Source organism: Mugil cephalus, chromosome 1, assembly GCF_022458985.1.
Source record: "Mugil cephalus isolate CIBA_MC_2020 chromosome 1, CIBA_Mcephalus_1.1, whole genome shotgun sequence".
Classification (NCBI taxonomy): domain Eukaryota; kingdom Metazoa; phylum Chordata; class Actinopteri; order Mugiliformes; family Mugilidae; genus Mugil; species Mugil cephalus.
This window is the reverse complement of record NC_061770.1, coordinates 51,821,961-51,846,579: the sequence shown is the minus strand read 5'-3', so window position 1 is coordinate 51,846,579 and position 24,619 is coordinate 51,821,961. Positions and strand designations below refer to the sequence as shown.

At 39.6% G+C, this 24,619-nt stretch overlaps 2 protein-coding genes across 3 annotated transcripts; both read left to right on the top strand.

The window, feature by feature from the left end:
* Nucleotides 1-107: 107 nt before the first annotated feature.
* tkfc (triokinase/FMN cyclase) lies at nucleotides 108-9,830 on the top strand. Its single transcript, XM_047592272.1, has 17 exons — nucleotides 108-384; nucleotides 779-968; nucleotides 1,055-1,159; nucleotides 1,297-1,484; nucleotides 2,421-2,499; nucleotides 2,588-2,677; nucleotides 3,152-3,186; nucleotides 3,568-3,652; nucleotides 3,729-3,818; nucleotides 4,835-4,951; nucleotides 5,227-5,346; nucleotides 5,672-5,809; nucleotides 5,886-5,992; nucleotides 6,072-6,178; nucleotides 7,810-7,843; nucleotides 7,959-8,051; nucleotides 8,182-9,830. Exons 1-17 carry the CDS (start codon nucleotides 379-381, stop codon nucleotides 8,338-8,340), a joined length of 1,743 nt encoding a protein of 580 aa, XP_047448228.1. The 5' UTR covers nucleotides 108-378; the 3' UTR covers nucleotides 8,341-9,830.
* Nucleotides 9,831-9,965: 135 nt separating this feature from the next.
* On the top strand, nucleotides 9,966-24,595 carry si:dkey-9k7.3 (circularly permutated Ras protein 1). Of its 2 annotated transcripts, XM_047592247.1 has the most exons (20): nucleotides 9,966-10,181; nucleotides 13,368-13,419; nucleotides 13,550-13,606; nucleotides 14,443-14,574; nucleotides 14,654-14,740; nucleotides 14,830-14,915; nucleotides 14,987-15,184; nucleotides 16,533-16,577; nucleotides 16,786-16,875; nucleotides 19,102-19,253; nucleotides 19,369-19,450; nucleotides 20,283-20,410; nucleotides 20,518-20,602; nucleotides 21,158-21,264; nucleotides 21,885-21,997; nucleotides 22,081-22,192; nucleotides 22,292-22,432; nucleotides 23,359-23,452; nucleotides 23,866-24,039; nucleotides 24,073-24,595. In XM_047592247.1, exons 2-19 carry the CDS (start codon nucleotides 13,368-13,370, stop codon nucleotides 23,998-24,000), a joined length of 1,896 nt encoding a protein of 631 aa, XP_047448203.1. In that variant the 5' UTR covers nucleotides 9,966-10,181; the 3' UTR covers nucleotides 24,001-24,039; nucleotides 24,073-24,595. The 2 variants fall into 2 exon arrangements, with proteins under 2 accessions (XP_047448203.1, XP_047448216.1); XM_047592260.1 differs by lacking the exon at nucleotides 9,966-10,181 and adding an exon at nucleotides 11,091-11,221 and having other exon boundaries at nucleotides 23,866-24,595.
* Nucleotides 24,596-24,619: the final 24 nt, after the last annotated feature.

Here is a 24,619-nt window from a genome sequence, read left to right as displayed (position 1 = left end):
CAGTCTACCGGAAATATAAAGTGGGATGCTGGTGGGAAGTTACTGTCCCCTCATTAATATTTAGTTTTTGTAATTTGAAAACAGTTACTTCCTTCCAGCGGTTCAAAATAAAACGACACTAGGAATCTGCATGCACTGCATCTGTTTTAGCTTATTAGTAAAAAAAAAAAAAACATAATAAGCATAATATCACTGCATAGTTTTCCGATTCATACAACGTCCCCGGACAGTGCAATTACACGTTTGCAAATATATAAAAAGTAAGGTTACGCTTTTACTTTGTAGGCAGTTTGGCACAACACGCGGTGTAAATTCCACTAACTTAACGGCGCTGGTTCAACCTGCACACGGAAGGGAACAGAAGTAACAGGAGTTAGAATGGAGGTAAAAATAAACAAAAAAATAAATAAATAAAAAGAACAAATTAATTAATGACCTTTCGCTCATTATTGAAAACATGCACTGAATAGTAGAGAGCTTGTCTCAGTGTGAGTTTATGAGGACATTAAGGCGACAGGACTATTAGGTTAGCCTTGCTGAGCTAACAGTGCTTCACCAGGATCAGAGTCCATGGAAAGTGATGAATGAACTTTACACTGTGTTGTTGGTCCAAATAAAACTGTACTACGCTGCTTCTGTAAACTTGGATTTATTTGTGTTTATTGTCTTTCATGCCACCGCTATGTAATTTGCACAGACGAAAAATAAATGCATAAACTACACCAATTCCATTTACTAAAGCTGGATTTTGACGTTTATTTCTATCGGTCTTCCCCAGCCTCATAAGAAGCTGATCAATTCAGTGGACGGCTGTGTGGACGAGGCTCTGTGCGGCCTCGCCAGGGCCGCCGGGGGCCTGAGTGTGCTGAAGGGCCACAGGGTTGTGCTTCGGTCCGACCTAGACAGCCTCAGAGGCAAAGTGGCCCTGCTGTCTGGGGGAGGGTCGGGACACGAGCCGGCACACGGAGGTGAAATAACTTTTATGGTTTAAAAAAAAAAACGCCGAGCATGTTTAAATATGTCTTATTTCTCACAGTGTCCTCCGTGTCTCCAGGTTATATCGGTGCTGGTATGCTGTCAGCAGCTGTGGCAGGGGGAGTGTTTGCATCTCCGCCTCCTGCCAGCATCCTGGCCGCCATCCTGTCTTTGCACAGTGCGGGTAATATAGACTTACACAGACTTTAATGATCCACGAGTCTCGTTTATTCATTTATTTATTTATTCATGTTGTTTGTTTGTTTTTTGTTTTTGAAATTGGTTATTAATTATAAAAGGACAATGGTCTTCATCCCTCAGGAGCCTCCGGGGTTCTTCTCATTGTGAAGAACTACACTGGAGACCGCCTCAACTTTGGACTGGCTGCAGAGCAGGCCCGTAACCATGGGGTCTCCGTTGACATGGTGATTGTGGCTGAGGACTGCGCCTTTGACCGACCCAGCAAGGCTGGCAGAAGAGGCCTGTGTGGCACCATCTTCATACACAAGGTGCTCAAACACAAACTTTATATTGGTTATGATTGATTTGACATGGAAATAGAAGTTTGATTTTCTTTCTTTTTTTCAGAGCTTTCAGCAACTAAGCTGGCTGTGAGCAAACTCCATGTCATGTCTCATATCTTATCTTGTGAACTGTAAATACTCTTCATTGTGTTCCCTTTTTAGGATTATTTCATCAAACAGAAATTTCCTATATAGCCTCTGGATAAGACAGGATAAGATAATACTTTACTGATCCCCATAGGGGAAATTCAGTTGTTACAGCAGCGCAAGTCCAGAAAACCAGTGACCAGAAATTAAATGAGACACAGAGAGCAGGCAGCAGAAAGACGTTGAATAGGTCAAACACAACAGTCATCAAAAATACACTACACAAGAACAAAGTGACAACAGTTGTACATAAAATCACTATGTAAATAGGCTACATGGTGTACATACTCAGTGAGGTCAGAGCTGTGCGTTGTTGTACAGTCTGATGGCAGATTCAGTTCTGCACGGGGCTGGGATGATTCACTGGCTGAATGAGCTGCCCATCAGCCACAACTCCTCGTGCAAAGGGTGAGAGGGATTGTCCAATATTGCACAGATTTTGTTCTTCACTCTCACCCTCTCAGCCAGTGTTTCCAAGCAGTCCGAGTTCAGTCCCACCACCAGTTTACTGAGTCTGTTGATCCAAAATAGGAAAATGAGGCTCTGAATTTAAAAAACACAAAAGAAAAATTCAAATAAGAGCGGCACATTAATAGTGACATATAAATGAGGCACTTTAGTGAGCATATCTGCATATCTATCTCTTTTAACACTTTCAAAGGACGTCGTCAGTGTTTTGTCTTATAGGAGTCAGTTTAGGCTAATGGCAGGGTTTTTTTAAATAATGCTTTTTCAAATAAATGTCCTTAAACAAATGGGTGCACTTCATATCAGCTGGCAGGTGCCCTGGCAGAGGAAGGCTGCTCGTTGGACAAGATTGTTTCCAAGGTGACAGAGGTTTTGAAGGGGATCGGTGAGTCTTGTTTTTTTTTTGATTGTTTTTTTGTTTTCGCCTAAAATGTTTTCATAAAACTCCATTTTCACCCATTCTCGTATTTCAGGTACTCTCGGTGTGAGTCTGGCTCCATGCAGTGTTCCAGGCTGTCTGCCTTCGTTTGATCTGCAGCCAGGAGACATGGAGCTGGGACTGGGTGAGGGACAAGGATAGGAGGATGGAGGAGAAGTAGAAGAGCAAGTGGAATTGTTGGGAGTAAGAACAGGTCAAAGGCTGTAGACAGTTTGTATCTTGAAGCTAACTCACCTGAACTGACTTACTCAGCCAAACCACGAGTGTATCGATACAACTCAATAGCACTCTCTAGTGGCGACTTCGTGCTCTCACAGTTCAAACGTGAAAACATGGAAGTAGGTGAAGCAAACTCCACATGAAATGAAGTAAAATTAAACATACATTTCTTTCAAATGACATAAAATATGTGACTCATACTCCCTTATATATAATGTTGCATGGTTTGGGTTTTACGTCAACTTCTTACCCATCCCTAAATACTCTGAAGGTCAATTTCAACATTTTGTTTTTGCAAAACCACCACACAGGTAGCCTGGGGCATTTTGTTGTTAAACTTTCTAAATATATTGACCTGTGCTTTCCCCCCATCCTTCAGGAATTCATGGTGAACCCGGAATCAAGAGGTCAAAGGTGGGTCAGGTTTAAACGGCAGCATCTTAAAGGTATTATTTACAGTATTACATAAAAGTTTTGACACTGATTGAAAACACTTCTTAACAGATGGAATCTAATTTGCTCTTGAAATATATTCAGAATCCTTGAGGTGCACTTACTTTTGCACCTCTGCATCACAGATTTGTAATGTAGACTAATTTCCCTGAGTAAACAAGTAGGCCATTATAGTAATTCAGTTTCATTTTTTTGATTCGGTTCTCTTTTCCCACTTCCACAACTTTCAGAATTCATATTGCTGACATTTTGAGTCATTTTTAATGCAGAAATATAGAAAAATTCTTTCAGCTTTTAAGCAGCACTGTAAATGTTAAGTGATTTGTTTATCTTGTCACTCAGGTGACCTCTGCCGATGAGGTGGTGAAGACCATGATAGATCACATGACAAATCCAAACAGCCAGTCGCATCTGTCACTGAAAGCAGGTCTTCTATAATATAATATATATATATACATATATATATTTAGCTGCACTTCCTTTAACGTTATTGTTTTGCACAGGAGATACAGTGGTTGTGTGTGTGAACAACCTCGGGGCTCTGTCCTGCCTGGAGATGGCCGTGGTTACTAGATCGGCCGTCGTCTGCCTGGGTGAGTGTGGGTTTGTGTTTTTGTGAATGGACTTGCCTGTTTGTGTTTGTGGGTTTACATCATAAATATGAACAATGGTCCGAGAGTGGAGCCACACGGAGCCATGGTTTCGATGACCTGCCCACACTTCTGCCAGAGTCACTCATGTTTTTCTTTAATTGTTTAACTGTGTTCTGCTCTAAATTTAAATATATATAACTAACGGTGCCACGTTTAGTGGCTGTTAGTGAGACACATTTTAAAGTTTTGTCGCAAAAATAGTTTACAGAATCATCATGTTTTAGTAATGTGTAAATTATAATGGGATAACCAGGGAGCCGCGGCAGTCTCACACGTAATGATGCGACAGCAGTGCTGTCATTAACTGCACGTCAAACGATGTGGAAACGTGTAGTTTGTGAAAGCTGTTGGGATTGAGCTCACTACATAGTGCAACCCTACAAAACCTACAGGTTTTGGACACAGGGACTGTGTGGTCATGTGGTCACATCCTGTTTCTATAGTGTTCTATAGGGTTAAATAACTAACTAAAACAAACATGAGCACTATATTACCTATCCGAAATGAAAGAAACTATCCTTGGAAAAAAAATTATTTTATTTTTTAGTTTGGCCCGAGTCCTGTCCACTAACATGGAGGACGTGGAGCTTATGACCTATATTGCAGCCAGTCAGCAGGCGGCGCTCCACTTGCTTTGTCTTAAGTTTTCAGGAGCTGTTTGTGGTTTACATTTGTTAAACTTCAAGTGTGGGACCTGAAGAAAAAAGTGACAGCTGGTGTAAAATTAGCACTTTTGCCATTGTCAACAGTTGTTTATATATTTATTTACTTATTTCGTTGCATTGCCATCCCCTTGTGCTTCGGAGTGCGGACAAGAGAGTAAATTCAAACCTACATTTTTGTTGTTGTTTTCTACATTGTGTTGCTTGTTGTTCCAATAATATGCACATTTGGATCAATAAATATGTCACATGTCCCTCTTGAACGTGATTGGTAGTTTGCATGGTTATTTACAGAAAGCCGCGGAGCAGTTGTTGCCAGGGTGATGACTGGGTCATTCATGACTTCGTTGGAGATGGCGGGAGTTTCACTAAGTCTGATGAAGGTCGACCAAGAAATACTGAGATTGTTTGGTAAGCGTTCAAGCTCATTGGTTTGTCTTTGAAATTGCTGCGGACACTTTTATTGGCTAAGCCCTAACCTACTAGGAATAACTTTTGGTTCAGTATATGACCTACATCTCAGTGTTCGGGTAAGGAAATGTTAGCCTAGATAAAAGATGCGTCTCTATGAAGACTTTATTTTTTTTTGATTAACTCGTGGTGATAAAACAAAAATGTTGTTCACCGGTTTCGGTTAAGCTAGCTTTAGCCGTCAGATGCATATTAACCTTTCCTTCATCAACCAGACGCCAAGACTACTGCCCCCGCCTGGCCGAACCTCAGCAGTGCGTGCGTGAGTGGACGCAGCTACATCACAGAGCCTCCGGTCCTGAGCACACGACCACAGGATGGTGCACACTCTGAAGGTTAGTGTGCTTATGTTGCCTCAATCATAAAATTGGACAAAAGTTGGTTGTATGGATAAAGATTAAGTGGGATAGCTTAATAACCTTTAATATTCTAATATTAAATGGGGGGAATTGTCTATTTAGGTTTTATTTAATCTATTCTTTGTTCATATTTTTTCAGAATTTCCCTTTTGCAAGGATTTTAATACTGCCATCTAGTGGCCATTAGTGGAACATGGTTTAACAGTTGATGGGGTTTGCCCATACACTTGTTCTTCGTTGTCCTTTGCCCAGTTTTATGTGGAAAAAAATCCCTAAAAATGTCTCATTTTGTTTTTTCCAGGCCCCCTGAGTGAGGTGATGCGTAAAGTGTTAGAGAAAGTTTGTTCCACTCTGTTGGCAATGCAAGAGGAACTCAACTCCTTAGACCGCGATTCTGGGGATGGAGACTGTGGTAACACTCACGCGCAGGCAGCTGGAGGTGGGAAACTGTGAGTAGTGTCAGCAGCAGCACAATGGAGTACATTCTAAATGTGTTTATATAAACACTCCTTTAGCTATTCAGAGGTGGCTCCAGGAACACATGGTACCTGGTTGCCCTGGTCAACTGCTGTTGGTCCTCGCTGGATTGGTGCAGGAGAAAATGGGCGGGTCCTCAGGAGCGGTGGGTTCACTGTGTGAAGTGACAGCCAATGCTATCTTTACCTAATCAAGTACACAAACTCATCTTCTTTACCTTTCAGTTGTACAGTCTGTTTCTCACCGCTGCGGCTGGCCATTTGTCTGAGGGGCAGAGCGATGCTTCAACCTGGGCTGGTGCAATGCATGCTGGGATGCAAGCCATGAGAAGGTGCAGGGCTATTTGACACTCTCTTTGTTGGTGTTGATGAATGTTTTTTTTTCTGTTTTCTTCATGTAACCGTCGCACAGCTTTGAATCATATCACATGATCCCACAGCTGAATCATCCAACAGTTAACAACAAATTCTCTCCACAAGGTCCATTTATGTCCTGGAGCTTTTGATTACATGATAAAATCATTTTTGCTTACATTGACTAGTTTGAAAATTACTTGGTAAAACTCCCTGCATGTGATTTGAAGCTCATCTCTGTTACTTATATTGTAAATATTATACATATTAAGGCTTTTTCTACTTAAGTTACTGACACACCAAGCCAAAGGTGCGTAGACTCCAAAAGTGAAGTCAAAGCAAGTTCAGCTCCCCCTGGTGGCTGGCTGCAGTAGGAGGTTAGAAGCTGCACCCACTCCACTTTAGTGAACAGGAAACAAATACACTAAAAATACACTTCAAATCTTTTTTTTCAAAGATATTTTCTCACATTTTAGGTAGTTAATGTAACACTGGTGCATTTTTCAGTTTAATTTTTAGTTATGTTGACACTAAAGATGTGACCTCATGATGACTATCAGCTGCCATGCCAAACCACTCAGTAAAACTGAGCTGTAAAAGATGAATAAATAAGTTCAGAGTATCACCCAACATTTCTTTTTTTTAAAAAAACATTTTTTAAAAATATATTTTATTTAAAACTTTTTCAGAGGGAAAACAGACAAAACATAACAGTGAAGAGGGTGACAAACGTGAACATCGACTCCTTTTAAACCAGTTTGCTTTCACTGTCATTTCAAATCGAATTTTCTCTTTGTATAAAGTGCTTGAGAGCTCTGTGAGCCAAGATTCAAAGCAGGGGGGAGTCTCTTTATTCCAAACCTTGAGAATCATTTTGCTTTGCAATGTCTGCACTCTCCGACCGTACCGCACAGACTTTTATAGGCGGTTACACTTATGCATTAAGTTGACGCAGATGCGCAACGACACCACAGACACCTACACAGACCGTAACGCATCTGACGTGCACCTTCCCAGAAATGTAACTATGCGGCACGGAAAGGCAGCTCGCAAGAGCTGTGATTGGTCTGCTTGGTAGTAGCGCGTTTCTGCTTTAGTATTTCCATCTGCCCCTCCTTCTCCGAAATTTCAAATTGATTTTTTTTTCGATCAATACAGATGGAACACAACAAGAAAAGGTTAACAGAGGAGGTTTGGAGGTACAGACATTTGTAGGACTTGTATTGAGTGAAATTTTGTTGAAAGTGAAGGAGGAAGTGGGAAATGAAGCAGGAAGTAGTAGTATTTCTGTCTAGTGTTTGGGTGGCGTTGTTACAGAGAGAGCCAGACTGACAAGGCACAAATATAAATGCAAGCTATGTAAGTTAAGGCGTCTGGGTGCCACAGTACACTAAAAGAGCCTTTACTCCAAACTCGCAAGATGGTACCACCCATATCCCGGGGAACAAAGCATGAATTCAGCCAATTCAGTGAAGTGGGGATGTGTTGTCCATTGACTTATATATAGTCAGTGGTACAGACACATGCATATTGAGGCAACATCACAGTCGGTCTTGCTGATAGTTAACTGTGAATATTAGACCTAAAAGTGCAATCTGTTTCAATCCAGATATGGTGGCGCCGACCCCGGAGATAGGACAATGGTGAGAAAGAAATATTTTATATTTTATCTCATTTAAATGTACTAATTCAAGTATTTTTACTATCTTCTGCAATGAAATCATCTTCCCGGGTCTGTTGGTACCTTTCACTCTGTAGTTGGATGCCTTGTGTCCAGCAGTGGATGAGCTGATGAAGTTAACCACAGCACCACATGGTGGACAGATGACCATACTACAGACTGCTGTGCAGGTAGAGTAAAATACATACTGTTACGTGCCTACAACATTTTTAACTGCTCGCAGTGACACACAAATGTATCCTGATTTTCTAAAAAAAAAAAAAAAAAATAGTATTTCTCCACTCTTCTTTGACTTCCCAGAAAGCGGCCACTGGGGCAGAGGGGACCCGTAACCTCACAGCGAGAGCTGGTCGAGCCAGCTACATCGCAGCTGACCGAGTCACGCTTCCCGACCCCGGTGCTGTAGCCGTAGCAGCCATCTTGAAATCAGTCATGGAGGTGCTAGAGGGGCAGAAGTGAGGCAGCAGCCAGGATGTTAGTAGATTACTGTTATCACAAGGAAATAACATGATTACATGCGTACTCCTTAAAGAATAATTTTTTGCATGCTAATTTTTACACTATACGCGTAGGAAATACTACAAATGTGAAACTACAAGTGTAAAAACGGATGCTTTCATTGTCAGCAGAAAATGTTCCAATAATGATGAAAAACAAGAAAAAACACAGATATTGTGTTTTAAATCTGATTAATCAGTTAAGAACTCACTTGTTTGTTTTTTTAGTGCTTGAATACATAATTAAATCATGACTTGAATATTCCTCACACAAAAAATAAATACAGATTTATATTAGTATATATTTTTTTAAATGCACAATATCCAGGCAACCCTGGCAATAAATAATTGTTGATGCTTGTATGTGACTGCAGGGTGCACTGAGACATTCCTTGTTAACTAGTCAGGTCAGACCAGATTTGAGTCTGAGAAAAAGTGGACCCTTCAGGAGCAGGGGGACACAGATAAACGCAATGCATAAACATGTTTTAGGCTCTAGTAGAACAAAATCCGGGACAATTTTGAAATTGTTTAATTGTTTTAGGTCTCATGTCCGGGCAAAAGAGGATGTCTGGTCCACCAATTATCTGTGTTTAATGCAAGCTTCCTATGTTACTGTTGTTAGGTTATTAAGCAGTAGCAGGGTGGGGTCATGTGTAAAACTGGAAATGGTAAAGTCCAAGGTTCACAGATGTGATCGTTAAAGTTAGCAGTCGTGCTTTACATTGGCTGACAGTGGAAAAATTACAAGTTATGCACGTTTCATCTTTATTTCTTATTGACTATACATTCTTGAAGAATCACAGGAGTTCTAATGTCTTTTTTCATCGTTTTTTTTTTTTTCTTTGGGAATCCACAGCCACTATTGTTGGTCTAACTTAGCGACAGTGACACTGGAAGTCAGAACTTGACAAAGAGAATCATAATAAACTTTATTTATCCCTGAGGGGCATTTAGGAGGGCAAAGAGTGGTACATAAAATTAAAGATTTTAAAATTCACAAGCAAGTGAACTGCATTTTTCATGTGACACAACTTGCAGGATGCCCCTTGAATTGTCTAACTGTTTTTACATCTTTAATTGTTTCCCTGTGTAGAAAATACTGTAAATACACACACTTGCTAAAACTCAGTTGATGTTAAAAAGTGTGAGAAAGGTGACTGTTAAATTGAATTAAATTGCAAGTGTACTGTTATTTAGCCTAGCCCACTGACTGTTTGCCAAATTAACAGGAACGGGCGTTGATACAACACAAACCACAGTCTCCACAATGAATGCACAGTACAACTGTTCTTTCACATATTGGAAACCAATGATTAATACCAGAACTTTCACAAAGAGCAGATTGTTGTTATTAGAATGTTTCACTCTGTACCAAGTGGCAAGTGAGTTTATATTAAATCCACTGATCATTCGGCATAGTTAACTCTAATAAACAATTTTCTACAGTGATATGGTTCAACATATTTGTTTTCACAGCTATACAGTGAGAGATATTCACGTGTGTTCTGATTCACTGGCTAATGGTCACCCTAGCAGAACCTGACACGTGTCATGGGTTTTGCATGTTCACGTGTGGTTTTCACCTAAAACATACAACTCTCCTTCTCTTCCTTTTAACTTTCATTTCAGTCTTCACACATTTTTTTTTTCCTGTCATCTACCAAGCCTTCTACTTCCTGGAACACACGGAGCGTTGCATGTGAAGACTTAACACGCCCACACTTTGACAGATAAAGCCGCTTCGTTAGAAGCACTCACTTTGAGTTTGGGTTTCACCACTGCGCTGAGAGCACGACAAAGGTAAACGACATCTTGTTGCGTTCTGTGTGTGTTCGCTGTGATAACACACGAAAATCTCGTGTCAGCTGACGTTGTCAAGTCTGAGAAAATCATTTGTGTTTGTCAATTTTTTAAACATCCATACCGTTGTTTGTGACGAGAATCGTAGTGGTACACGTCTACTACATTGACAAGAACGTGAAGTGTGCACACTTTGTATATATCCCGGGAATTGTGCATAATCAAATAAGGAAACGAAAGTGTTCGACCTTTGATAAAGTCCTATTGTTTAACGTTGCGTTTAGGGACTGTATTGGGGCCTTTTTTAATTCATTCTTTTAAATATAATGTTATTTATTTATTTATGTAGGTCATTTTAATACTGCCATGAGTGTTGCCATGTTTATAGCGTTTCGCTTCTGGAAAAAGAAAAATCAATTATGAAAAGAAATAAAAGAAAATGGCACCTGCTGTTGGTGGTGAATGATTAACCAAGCAAAACCAGACAAACTGTAGTGCTTGTAAATGCAAAGTTTCATGCTTATCTGACCACAGAATCAAATGTCAAAGAAGGAATTAAAGTAATTACTGCAACCGCTTTGCAGTTTAGCAAGAAGGTCGGACTCAACTGTAGACATTTTGTGCTTGGGTTTAGAGTAGTTGCTATCAACAACTCTGAATGTGCTAAAGTAACTTAAACGTTTTCGGGGAATACGCTCATTAATGCTCCTGATCATTCTGAGGGGATCGATACCACTAACTGTTAACTGTGAGACCTGTCGCTAACAGGCCGGAGCTAAAATGGCTATAATTATAATTAAAGTGTTATATACACTTTATTTTCTGTGTGTACTAAACGAAAGAGATTTAATTGTAATGTAATTATATAAACCCCTCTGTGATGTCGCTCATATGTTTCTTGTTTTTGAGGCTCTGTGTGATTTCTCTGGTCGCCACCGTCTTAGCAGCTCCTGACCTGCCACCTACCTGACTTCCGTCTATTTCAAAAATAGGATCTGGTCTGGGTCTGAGGACACCTACACCTTTAATTATAAATAACTGTAAGCTTTGTTCTAATTTAAGACTGAGTTGTAAATAATAAATAAAATAGAAGCTGCCCTGTACAGGTATAAGAATGGTGACATTTCTGAAGATACCACTATTAAATCTGTACATTAACTAAGAAGCTACAATTGTGACAAGGTTAGCTTACCTTAAGACAGAGACTGAACAGCTGAGTTAGCTGGGAATAAATGTTAAAAAATGTTTGTGTGTAATCAAATGAGTTAAAACGATTATGTAAAGATGTGTGACCCTTCATGGCATTAATCATAGGTTTCTTGTTTTTGAAGCTCAGTGTGTTGTCTCTGGTCAGCGCCACCTTGGCAGTGCCTACGCTCCTCCTAACTCCTGTAATTTCAAGAATGGGAAGAGGTGAAACTTAAGTGGATCTAAGGCAGACAGCAAGCAACTCATGAGGACTCATAAATCTGTACATTAAAGTTGTGACACAGTTAGGTTAGCTTAGATTAGCACACTGACTAGAAACAGCTGAGTTAGCTATGACTAAATGTTACAAAATGTCTCACTCAAATGAGATACAGTTTATAGCACGTGGATTTTTTTCTGGTGGATTTCTATCTGATTAGCTCATTCCGTTTTGAGTTTTTGAGTCTTCTTTAAGCAAAATTAATACTCTTAACCCCCAAAATGATGAAATTTATCTTTAACAGTATTCATCTAGACTGAATGTAACTGTGTTTGTAAATGTATAGAGTTCCAGTTAAACCAGGTTTTTTTTTAATGGCTTTTGAAACTGGTTGGGCCATAACACAAAACAAGAATTGTTTTGGTTTGTTTTTGGTTGTTTTACCATACCTCACATACCTCTCCCTCACTTTTTCTTATGTGTGATCCACAGCACTGGGACAAGCAAGTTTTTATTTGAAAAATGACTATGATTCATTCATCAGAATTGTATGTTTAAGCTTTCTGTATGAAAGCAAATCGATTGAGTTCAGTGCAGGAAAAATGAAAACACATTAGATCATTAAATACATGTCTAAATTACAACAAGTCAGAAACAAAGAAAGTCAAGTTAATGAACAGAATAGAAAGATATTCAGTTCGATTCAATTTTATTTATATACCATCAATAACAATACAAATGTTCTCAAGACGCTTTACAAAATCCAGTCAGAAACCTCCAGAGCAAGCCCGAAGGTCACGGTGGTAAGGAAAAACTCCCTTTTAACAGGAAGAAACCTTGAAAAGAACACAGCTCATATGTCTATGAACTAAACAGCACGTGCAGAATCTGATAATGATACAAATACGAGATGTAGCTGATGATTTTACATGACAGTTTGAAAATATAAGAGGTAGGCCGGTTGGAGCGAGTGGATAATTGCAGGCCATAAAGACTGGGCAGACTGATGAGACCAAGACAACAAATGTAGTATGGAGCTCTACAGGTCAGAAACACACAACTACAGGATGGCAGGATGGCAGTTAACATGCTATACAGCAGGAGCACAGAATTGCATGACGAGAAATAGAGAAGACATTAGTTAAGAAGTTAGAAGATGGGAGCTCAGAGTCTGAAAACGCAAAGTAGATTATAGGAGCTTGGTGCGACATGTGCTCAGTGCATCATCCCCCAAATCTAGTAAATTTTTCCTAATCTCGTTGTACACTGTATAAAGACATTCTATTTTAATGTAATTGCTCAAACTCCTCCACTACTTCTTTCATGTTGAACTCACTCGTGTCTGTACCCGTACTTTAGCGCAGTATTAATAAACATAAACTACAGTTAATACACCTATCAATCAGCCATTAAAGTCACTATGATACACATATATTCCAAGCTTAACCTTCCGAAGGCTGCCGTTAACCCTGTTGTTCTCTTTCCCGTCAACGTTCAACGACATTCAACGTTCAAACAGGAAATGTCTGCTTGCATTTCAAAGCCACCTGTTAACTAGAAAAACACCCAAATCAAGGCCGGGCTAATGTGGTGACACCAGATCGACGAAGCCAGGCTCATTTACATTTGTCAGACTGCTGATTTGTCAGATTTTACTGTCTTACATTCACATATCTCTCTTTCTCATCAACTTTAAAATAAATAAATAAATAATAAAAAAGACGGATTCATTTCATTGATTAATTAATTAAAAGTTGCTGTGTCTTTACATGTCTCAGATGGAGTTTGCCTGCAGTCATGTCGTATGTAATTGGAGGCCGAATGGAGCAGGTAATTTAAAATGCATTTTTTTAACCCAATCCGTACAGTACTTTGCCTTATTATAATATAATTAAATTCATGGGTAGAATGGATGAGTTTTAGTTCCCTTGTGGCTTTTCTCTCTCTCTGCAATGCACAGGTGTTTCTTTGATCGAAACTGAATACGACAACTCTGTGGTTAATAAACAACATGAAGGTAATTTTTTTTCTACATAAGTGCATAAACTCAGAATTCATAAAGGTCAACATCTCTAAAATGTTGTTTTTCTGTCTTGAGTGTTCTCAAGAGTATTGCAGTGAAATAACAGGAAAGCATATTAAGTACTAACGTTTGAGTGTGCGTGTGTGTGGGGGGGCATGCTTGCAAAATGTACGACAATGTAGGAGATGCTGCAGATAGCAGTTCAACAAGGGAAACTCCAAAATACGCAGTCAGATAAATTTGATCTATGAATTGACACAAGCAGCATTGTAACCGTGTTAAAGACTGTGACACTAATGCTGACAAAGCTCAAAATCTCTGTTTCTGTTCACTGCTTTAACACTCTCTCAATAAAGACATGATTCATGATGACCTAAGGAGATCTAAGAAATAGTCAACATGTCAGGCAATGATCATTACAATATGACAGACTTTTACAAATGAGAATCTTCAATAAAATAAGCCAGATTAATATTAAATAAAAGACGTGTACATTTTATAACAACATAAAATGTTATTTTAATCATTTAATTTAAATGAATTATTAATATTTTATATATAAAATTGTATAATGCTTATTAGTAGATATAATAAAAATTTAATGTATAAAAGTGTAATACAATAGGAATATGGTAATTGTTTGGATAATTAGTTAAATAATTAGGCAATGTGAAATTAAATTAGAAATAACTGAGTTTTATATATATATATAAATCCTTTAACACCATAAATCCTTTAACAATGCTGTAGTAAGTTATAACAAAGCAAAGGTTTTAGATTTCATTTAAATGTATACTGATGTTGAAACACGTCTCTCTCTGTTACTTCAGTTCCACCTCCTCCACCGCTGCCTCCTCGTCGTTTCAGGAAACCTCGACCTAGCTCCCTTCCTCCCCCTTGTTTCACCTCCTTTCAGCCTCCTCTCATTCCTCTCAGCCTCCCTCCTCCGGTCCCTCCCAGACGTGAGTTGTGTTCACTCTTTTTCCCACCCACCCCTCTCTTTTTATTTGTTTTTTTAATTCCTTCTCCATGTTTTATCAGTTGACAAGCTGGAAGGAGAAAGCAGGGTGATAGCCAATGTCAACGTCGTCTCCCTTGGGCTTGGGAAGCTGGTCGACATCAGCCAAGGTTAAAGGACACACACAAACATGCTTTGTTCTATATTGTATTTGTGTTTGCTTTTTATATCATGTTTCTTTCTCTCCTTCTCTAACCAGACTCAGGCATGGAGAGTTTTCAAACCCCAGTGATCTGTGGGAAATGTAGTGCTGCCTTGTCATGTCTGAGTTCCATACAGAAAACCGTAAGTGGTGTCTTTCCCCCAAAATATTTTTTTCAACCTTTTACGTATTATAATGCCCCTCTCTTTTGCAGGTATGGCTGTGTGAGTTCTGCGGACGTCAAAACAGCGTAGACAACAATGAGAACATAGTGTGCATTGGTCAGCGTGCAGGTGTGCGCAGTGATGACGTTTACCTACCAAAGCAAACCGATGATGACTACCAGAACTTGGAGGACGCGCTTGTCGTTTTCTGTGTGGACATATCCGGCAGCATGAGCGTCACAACAGAGGTGTGTGTTTGGAAAAGCAGTCGTGGAAGACCTTTTGCACATAAAAGTACACATATATATTAATGTCAAAATGCTCCACTTAATAACATTCCTCTATTAAATGTCCAGTTTACACAGATTACAGGAATCACATGTAGTCTAGTGGTTCCAAACCTATGAGTCTTCTGCCTTCTTGTAGTATTCACAGCCTCACAACTGAAGAAAAACTTCAAGCCTTAGCTCACAAATTGTGATGTATTTGCTGAGATTTTCAGAAATGATGGAAGTGAATGGTAGGTTAATATATTGAAAGTTCAGCATTAAGTTACTTGGTCATTAGCTTGCTAACTTTTAGCCTGGGTGGCTTCAAGGTGCCAACAGCTGGATAGCAGGTGTCTAAAACTTGATCATATTTCCCTTTGTTTATGCATCAGCATACATGGAATTGATCGAAATAGAGGGTGCTTGTTTAAGCAGTAACAGCTACCGTGGCTAAAGCCTGCTTTAAATAGTCTACAGCAAACTGGCTGCCGCTGGAGAAGTGAGTTGTTGTTCCGGTAATAATCAGTTTCCAATGGAACAACTCCCAACTTTCCACCACAGAGAAATCTGTGGATGATGAAGTTTATCTTGACTTCAAACAATGAGCAAGTTTGGTGATATGTAGCGCGTCATGTCCACTATGTATCGTCCTTTGTAAAGGATATTGATGCAAATGTAACTTTAAAAGACGAACAGTTAACAGCGACTGAAGGCATTTGTTGAGAGGCAGAATGCATAGTTTGTTACTCCAACCAATTGCTAGAGAGGTATTTTTTTCTTGGCCAGGCTAATGTATCACAAATTTTATGGAAAAAGAAAGGAGACCTCAAAATAGATAGCATAGATTGTATAAAGATGGATGACAAACAGTTCCTCATATGTGAAGTCAAGGGAGAAGACCTCCCCCTGATGTCTGGCTGCAGTATCTGTATGTATTTTTCTGATAAGTTTTCTTTTGTTCGGTTATTTGACGCTATGGAAACACGATGTGAAATCATGTCGACTACTCCATAAGTCCCATAGGACTGTGAGAGTTGGGAAAAATAAATAAATAAGTATAGTATATCCAACATTTCCTTGTAAGTGGTGGAGGAAGAGGAGAGTGCAGTAAATAATCAAACAAAAACACAGGTGGGTCTGGAGGAAGTGTGGGCACGTCATAGATAATGCATCAGTTTAGCCAGTCTGTTGTAACAGCATGATTCCAATGCAGAAACATAAATATTAACCAATGACATTAACTTAATGGACAAACACATCACAGTAGAGCATTGTTTAAAAATTATATAAAAGTGTGATTTTCATTATGATATTTGCTCTGCTCCAGGTTCCGTCACCCAGTGGCTCTCCAGCGTACATATCCAGACTAGAGGTAAGATAAGATCGAGCATACTTATGGGACTTAAACCTACAACCTCTGTACTCCCAACTCTTCTTCTTACTCCCTGAGCCATGTGCTCATAAGTCAAGAAGTATTGTTATATGACGGTAAATGGATTCAAATCTATGGCTGACTGACTGGCAGACTGTAATGTTTACATGGTAGACATGTGAAGAAGCTTTTTTTAATGCTTTCTCAGGGTATTCAGGATGCTCTTCAGAGGGCATTATCATCCATGCTGAAGGAGTCCCCTCGCAGGAGAGTGGCACTGGTGACATTCAACGATGAGGTTGGAGATAATAATAATAATGATTCTTTCAGGCTACTTTTTTTTAAATTTAGTAAATAATTTAACTGAATTGCGTTACTGTTTGCATGCATCCTTTTAATTAATAAATTTGAACCTTGTGCTATTTAATTCTATATATGCACACACACACACACACACACACGCACACACACACACACACACACACACACACACACACACACACAGACACACACACACTACCAGTCAAAAGTTTTAGAACACCTTAATTTTTCCAGTTATTTATTGCAGTTCAAGTCATGCAAGCCCAATGAATAGCTTGAAATGGTACAAAGGTAAGTACTGAACAGCCAGAGGTTAAAAAAAAGGTTTGGTTACCCAAAACTGAAAAATAATGTACATTTCAGAATTATACAAAAAGGCCTTTTTCAGGGAACATGAAGTGGGTTAATTTATTTAAAGCTGTTCTGCAGCAATGAAGGTTGAATCAGCCTTGAAAGCTGGTGCTACTAATTCCTACAGGTGTTCCAACCTTTCTGGATTACTTACAACCCTCTCTGTCTGTATAAAAGCAGTGTAGGAACACACTGTGGTACCAGACCCTCATGAGCATCAGGTGAACAGTAATGTGCTGCAGAAAGTAGTGTGTTGCTACCAAAATGGCGTAAAAAAGGCAATTAACAATGGAAGAGAGACAGACCATCATAACACTTAAAAATGTAGGTCTTTCCTACAGGGAAATTGCAAAGGAAGTCAAGGTGTCAGTGAGTACAGTTTTCTTCACCATCAAAAGGCAAAAGGCGCTGGGGGAAACTGACAGGAAGTGATCTGGCAGACCCAAAGCCACAACTGAATCAGAGGACGTTTCTGAGAGTTAACAGCTTGCGTGATAGGCTGCTCGCAGGACAACAGCTTCAAGCACAGCTTAATAGTAGTCGTGGCAAGCAAGTCTCAGTTTCAACTGTGAAGAGAAGACTTCAAGCTGCAGGTTGACAGGACGAGTTGCAGCGAGAAAGCCATTGCTAAGATGTCAGAATAAGACAAAGAGGCTCTCCTGGGCCACGAAACACCGCCATTGGATTACTGAAGACTGGAAGAAGGTATTATGGACTGGTGAATCAAAATTCCAGGGTCGGTGACTTGTACAGAGTGAGCAGCACCCTGAACCAAAACGGCTACCACAGCATTCTGCAGCCCAATGCAATACCCTCGCTTGGTTGGTCAGAGGTTCATCCTACAGCAAGATAATGACCCAAAACACAAGTCCAAGCTATGTCAGAACTACCTCAGGAAAAAAGAACAGGATGGTAAGCTTGAAAACATGGAGTGGCCAGCACAGTCTCCAGACTTAAACCTCATCAAGCTAGTTTGGGATGAACTGGACAGAAGAGTGAAAGCCAAGCAACCTACAAGCCACACATTTATGGGAACTTCTGGAACAGACTTGGGAAGAACTTTCTGAAGAATATTAGATTTCTATTGTAGAAAGAATGCCACGAGTGTGTTCAGCTGTTATATCTGTCAAAGGTGGCTACTTTGAGTCAAAAGTTCAGAATACATTTTGGTCTATAAATTGATTCCATGATTTCTTTTTCAACTCAAATTGCTTATTTGTTCTATGCTTTCATTTCAGAGTGCAATGACACAAACTGAATAATTTTCAGTAAAAAAAAGTGGAATAAGTGTGCTGTTGTAAAACTTTTGACCGGTTGTGTGTGCATATATGGTCTCATGTCATACTCCTAGAGCAACGTTTCCAAACCGAATGAGGGTTAATTATTAATGCTTTTTTTTAAAGCCTTTACATGGAGCCACATGATAGAGAATAATATGTATATTTAATGTCATAGATAAAAGTAAATTACGCCTTCTGTGATCAGAGCATTGACCACAACAAAGCAGAAAGACATTCATAAAATCATGTTGTTAACATCACATTATTAACATTGTGTCATGCAACTGTAATGTGGAAACACGTGACCTGCCATGCCACAGCATTAAAAAAAAAAAAAAAGGCAGACACAACTTCCTGTTTACCATAATGTATTGACATGATGTGTTTTCACAACAGATGGTTTCCTCTGAAGGAAAGTGCTGCAATATTTTCCATTTGGTTTCACTTGACTTTTAAGTGTGTCAGAAACTTCTTTATTTTCGAGAAATTATATCTAAAACCTGCAGAAGAGCATGGTCATGCTTTGGATATAAAACCCCACAATCCTCTAACCCACTCTGCTTTTCTTACAGGTTGTAATTTATGGTGATGGGACAAGAACTCCTGTCACTCTCAGAGATTGGGCGTTGTTTGACTACGACCACATATGGCAACAAGGCACTGCTTACAGCATCCCACACTGTATCGCTGAAACCTACGATCAACTAATACAGCGGGTCAAAGAGTACGTGGTGTGTGTGTGTGTGTGTGTGTGTGTGTGTGTGTGTGTATGCAACAGTGAAAAATAGTCTTGTGTATGTAATAAAAACTACTGTTTTGTGTATTTTCTGCATATTCAGCCTCAGAGAACATGGAGCTACGTGTCTTGGCCCTGCAGTGTTAGCCTCGGTGGCTATGGCGTCAAGGTACCCCGGGTCAAAGGTCAGCAAGTGCAAAGGGCAAACGTACTTTCTTGACCAGAGTCAGATGAGAATATCGACACCACTTTACTTTTATTTCAGAGAGTGTTTCAACGGAAGCCTGCAGTATGAAGCAACAAGTTGATGTCCAACATTGCCTCTCGTCGGGCGGGATGTGAGACTTTAAAGTTGAGCTGGCATCTTAGTTTTTTTTTTTACACTACTTCTTACAGTCAAGATCTGTTCCAGTGATTCTGTGGTTGAAACTTTTCTCACCTGTAGTGTGAACACATTAAAATATGGCAACAGGTGGAGAAAATGAAGAATAAAAAAGCCAAAGCCCGCTCAACTTTTATATCACACGTCTCGTCAGACAAGTAGCAAGTGTTGGACGTCAGCTGTAGCTTTGGTTGTAGCTTTGGTTGTAGCTTGCAATTCACTGCTGGTGTGAATGCAACAGGCTTATGACAGGATGAAAGAAAACGATGGCATCACTGGGAATATCAGTATTTTAGAAATCTCTGTCCGACTACACATATTGACTTACCATTAACCTCCTCTATTTCTAATTGGACCACAGTGAAAACTTCCAGTTACAAGGTCACAGAGAACACAAGAGGGCGCTGTTCATATGGAATCTTCACATGAACGTGCCCAACATGACCCCTAACTACTGTCTGACTCCTTCAAAATGTCACAAGATAAATCTGAGAGGTTTTTACATGATTTTGCTTGTCCTCAAGCAATAAGTTAAACTGGGCCAGGGGGGGCAGAAATTTCTTTCTGGTGGAAGTGTTCCCACACTAGTAGCAATGGTCCAATTTGAAGTGGTTTGCTGCTCTTCTGTTTTGCAGGTCATTTTGTGTACAGATGGCAGAGCCAACATTGGACTTGGTGAGATAGACCAAACCCCTTGTCTGTCCCCAGCTCATGTTACACCGTATTTCTATAGACAACTAGCTCTACAGGCTGTGGGGAGTGGGTGAGGACAAAACACATATGTTGAAAACACATTTTACAAATTACAGCCCTGATTAAATGTGTGTGAACAAGATAAAACGTTCTGTGTGTTTTTTTGTTTTTTTTTAGAGTCATAATATCTATAATGACATTTGAAGGGACAGACTGTTGCCTGGCTGACATTGGGAGACTGGCTGACGCTACTGGAGGACGGGTGAGACACACACACGATTTAACACAGCAACACGTCTGAATGCAAAAAGAGCAATGATACATTCTTATCAGAAAGAACTAAATTACAAATTAAAATTGAAATTAAAAACAAATTCTACCACAGGGCCAGACAAGCGTTTAGGGTTTTCAGAGAAGAACTGATTAAGTGGGTGAGGTCTCAGACACTGTATCAAATGATGCGTTCCACGGTATAGGGTTCATTTGTGAGTAGGATGGGGTGAATTTGTGAATGGGTCATGATGCAGCAAGTTCTTCTCAAAAAAAAATAAAAACAGATATAAAAACAGTTCATCGCTCTTGTATTTGCCTTTAGATTATAGTCATTTTTGAGAGTAGTTAAATTTCCTTGTAAAAATAAGGGAGTGTAGGGTTTATTCATAAATTACACTATAGAAACAAGATACTTAATATATATATATAAAATGCTGTATAGGTAGCTACATACATAATAAATACCTTATCCCATAAAAGCATTTATTCAAACTTGATTCATAAAAGAGATTTCATAAACTCCTCTCACCCCTCTACTGTACAGGTGAACATCGTCAGCACCGGCACTGTGGCAACAGAGATTGAGTTAGTCACCGTAGACAACATCCTAGCAACGGGAGTCACGGCAACCCTTCTCGCTGCTGATGGAGTGTGAGTGATGATTGAATGTATGATGAAAATAAACCTGCCAGTGATGAAAATGTGGACTGATCCGGGGCCATGTGTCAATGCCAATGTATACTGGGACAAGTTTTTTTTAATTATACCAGACCAGACTTTAATGATGACCAAGATGAGATACAGTTACTACAGTGGCAGGGCAAGGCAGTGTAAAAACACTTAGATTAAGGTGAGATAAAAAATAAAATAAGATAAGAGGAACACAAAATAATAAATAAGTAGTATATGTATGTAGACATCCTAAGCATTAGCCATTACTTCAGATGGAACTCATGGTTATAAAGAGGTGTCAAGAGATGTTTGGGGTTGTTTCAGCATGACACAATTATCCAACTGGATAAGGAACCTTCCATATAACCTTCCATAGATATTTGTACTGCACTTGAGAAACTACTAAAATTATTGTACAGTAAGAAATGGTTAGGTGATAAATTAGTACATTTCCTGAGATACAGACATATGTAATGTCTTGTCCTTTGGTTGTGGATAAAAATTGTATAAATACACGTGAAATACACGTTTGGCACTTCCAAAATGTGTTTTCAATCATTTTAAACATTTCTAAATGTCCTTTCTCTCTTTCCCTGCAGGTATTTTCCCTATGAGGAAGAAAACAATCACAAATTATTGAGAGACATAGGCAACGTAACAAAGGGGATGGAGCTCACCTTCCAGTTTGCTGTAAAACCAGATTACATGCAAGGTATTGCTGTTGTTGTCCTTCCAAACTCAGTAATAATCTCTTATTTAACGGTACTGTGTGCTACACCAGTGTGTGTTTGACAGTTTTCCTACAGAAGGACGCTGTTCCTTTCCAACTTCAGCTGAGCTTCAAGACCAGAGACCAACAAAGAGTCACTCGAGTCATTACTGAACAGCGACCAGTAACCACCAGCAGGTAAAAAGCTGCTGCAGTATCTGCTTTCTTAAAGCACTGTGATAATATCACAGACAGAGATGATTAATGAGTATTTTTGTCTCCTCCCTGTGGCTCAAGTCGGGTTATTGCCGGAACACTCAACCTGGCAGTACTCGGTGTTCACTGCGCTCAGCTATGTGCCAGTTTAACCATGGAGGGTCGCGTGCAGGAAGCACAGAGGCAGCTGAATGCTCAACAAGACTTACTCCAACAAGTCAGGTATGAGTTTCTAAGAATCAGGTAGAGTGTAGATGGTCTGAAGTAAAGCAAAAAAACATAAGGGGCAGAGCAGCAAGGTGCAGAAGCTGAGAATATACGTCGCTAAACCATCAAATGGTTAAGTGACAACATTTATTATAATACATTTTTGTTTATATAGCGCATTTCAGAAACTCAAAGACACTTTGCAGACACAAGATAAAAACTGAAGAACACATCTTAAAACAATGGAGGGTATAACACAGAGGAGGCCATTGTAGTAGTCCAATCTGGAGGTGATGAAAGCATGGATGAGGGTTTCAACTGTGGGGGGAGAGAGATAGTTGGAGACGGACAGTGTTTCTTAGGTGGAGGAAGGCTGGATTGTGACCTGTTTGATGTGGTGTTCAAGGTTGAGGTGGGTGTCAAAAATGAATTGGCCCGGGTGAGGGGTTAGGGGCCGATGATTATGGATTTTCAGTTTAGTTGGAGGAAGTTGGTTTGCATTCATGTCTTTATTTCAGACAGGCAGGTTGAGAGGGTGGAGAGTGTGGAGAAGGCAATGGTTGCGGCTCTGTTGTGATGCTCATGTGTCCATGGTGGGAGCTTTCAGCAGTGGACAGTAGTCAGAATGGACACCCCATTTAAAACAAAACCGTTCTACCAGAACCAGCACATTTTGAGCTTTTGGACCACACAGGCCAGCCTTCTCTCCCCACACACATTAATAACCCTGTCTCTCTCCTGTTCACCTGTTTTCTATTTTTCGGACCACTTTTGCAGTCATCAAAAGATTGACATATAATGTTGATATATCCCACCCCTGACAGATCCCATGAAAATCTGATAATCAGTGTTTTTCACTGGACCAGATGGTGATAATGTTGGCTCATCGGTGTATGCTACATGCTAAGCTAAGTGTGTGTATGTACCTCTCTGCATCATAGTAAACTGAGGCCAATCCAAAAGGAAGAGAGTATCTATGGCAACTGGATGGACACCATGACAACAATCTGTGATGGCATCACCACTGAATCTCAGGTAACCACACATAATTTGTCCGTGTGTTAGTTAGATTTTCTTTTCTTTTTTGTCAAATTTATTTCATGGTCGATATAAAAAAAGTAATGAAGGCAATGGTCAATATAAAAAAAAGTAATAACAGCTGTGTTTGATATAAAAAAGGAACAAAGGCAATGCTCAATGTAAACACCTTGTAGCCTTGTGGGGAAATAGCTAGCCTAGCTAGAGCTAGCCTAGAAAGAGCTAGCCTAGCTGTCCAGCAGACAGCCCCTCTCAAGCTCACCGACTATCTGATGCTTAACCTGTAGTATTGATCATCTCATAAAATAAAACATATTTAATTCATTTATAAAAAAAATTCAAAGATGGAACTGGGTCAGGATCAGGCATCACTCCTTAGACACAGATTTCTGAACTTGTTTCCCCTGCAGGCTCTCTCTGATGAAGCAGCAAAGGTGGTGTACCAGATGAAGAGAGCCAGTAGCAACTGCTACAGCAACATTCAGACAACACAGACTGAGAAGAAGCCTCAAAGGAAGAAGAAGTCTGCACTGGTAGCAATGTAAAAAAAAAATTAACTCAAAAGTGATATTTGGTAGAAGAATCCTCAGCTGCACACAAAGACCAGTTGCTACAAGTTTAATCACTGATTAAAGGTTAGCACAAGATTTACCTCATTAGCGTGCCATTTTATAATTTACACGCTGTTGTAACATACAGTATTCAAATAGCTTTAGTTCCTGCACTTTATTGTTGTCGATTGTTTTAGATTTAATTTGTTATAACCCCACATATTGTTCCACAGTGCTTTGTGGAAGCCCTCTGAGTTCTCTATAAGGAGGTAGATGCATAGTAAAAAGGCAAATTTTATCAGAGCCCATGCAAAAAAAAAAAAAAAAAAAAACACAAAATGAAGGAACATCAGTGTCAGATTTTAAACATTCTATCCAAGAGGATCAGGACTGACGTTACAGTCCGTCAGGGAAGACAAACTGACAATATTGTATCAGGACAGTCCTAGACAAACCACATACGCCATATCATAGCAGAGAGATTCCACCAGATTATTCTGTACAGTATTAGATTCCTGTTTTATAGGAATTGACAAAAGGAAATGGTCTATTTGTTTCATGTCAAATAAAATTATTTCTTTATTACACAGTTATGTGTTGAAATCATTTACAG

Bases quoted from the DNA above. Each gene is read 5' to 3' on its own strand.
- si:dkey-9k7.3 (XM_047592247.1), top strand. From the start codon at position 13,368: ATGGAGTTTGCCTGCAGTCATGTCGTATGTAATTGGAGGCCGAATGGA. The intron at 14,916-14,986 runs GTAAGTGGTGTC...TCTCTTTTGCAG, and splicing joins TGAGTTCCATACAGAAAACC to GTATGGCTGTGTGAGTTCTG. The intron at 15,185-16,532 runs GTGTGTGTTTGG...GCTCTGCTCCAG, and splicing joins GCATGAGCGTCACAACAGAG to GTTCCGTCACCCAGTGGCTC.
- tkfc (XM_047592272.1), top strand. The intron at 3,819-4,834 runs GTGAGTGTGGGT...GGTTATTTACAG, and splicing joins ATCGGCCGTCGTCTGCCTGG to AAAGCCGCGGAGCAGTTGTT. The intron at 6,179-7,809 runs GTGCAGGGCTAT...GTTTCAATCCAG, and splicing joins GGGATGCAAGCCATGAGAAG to ATATGGTGGCGCCGACCCCG.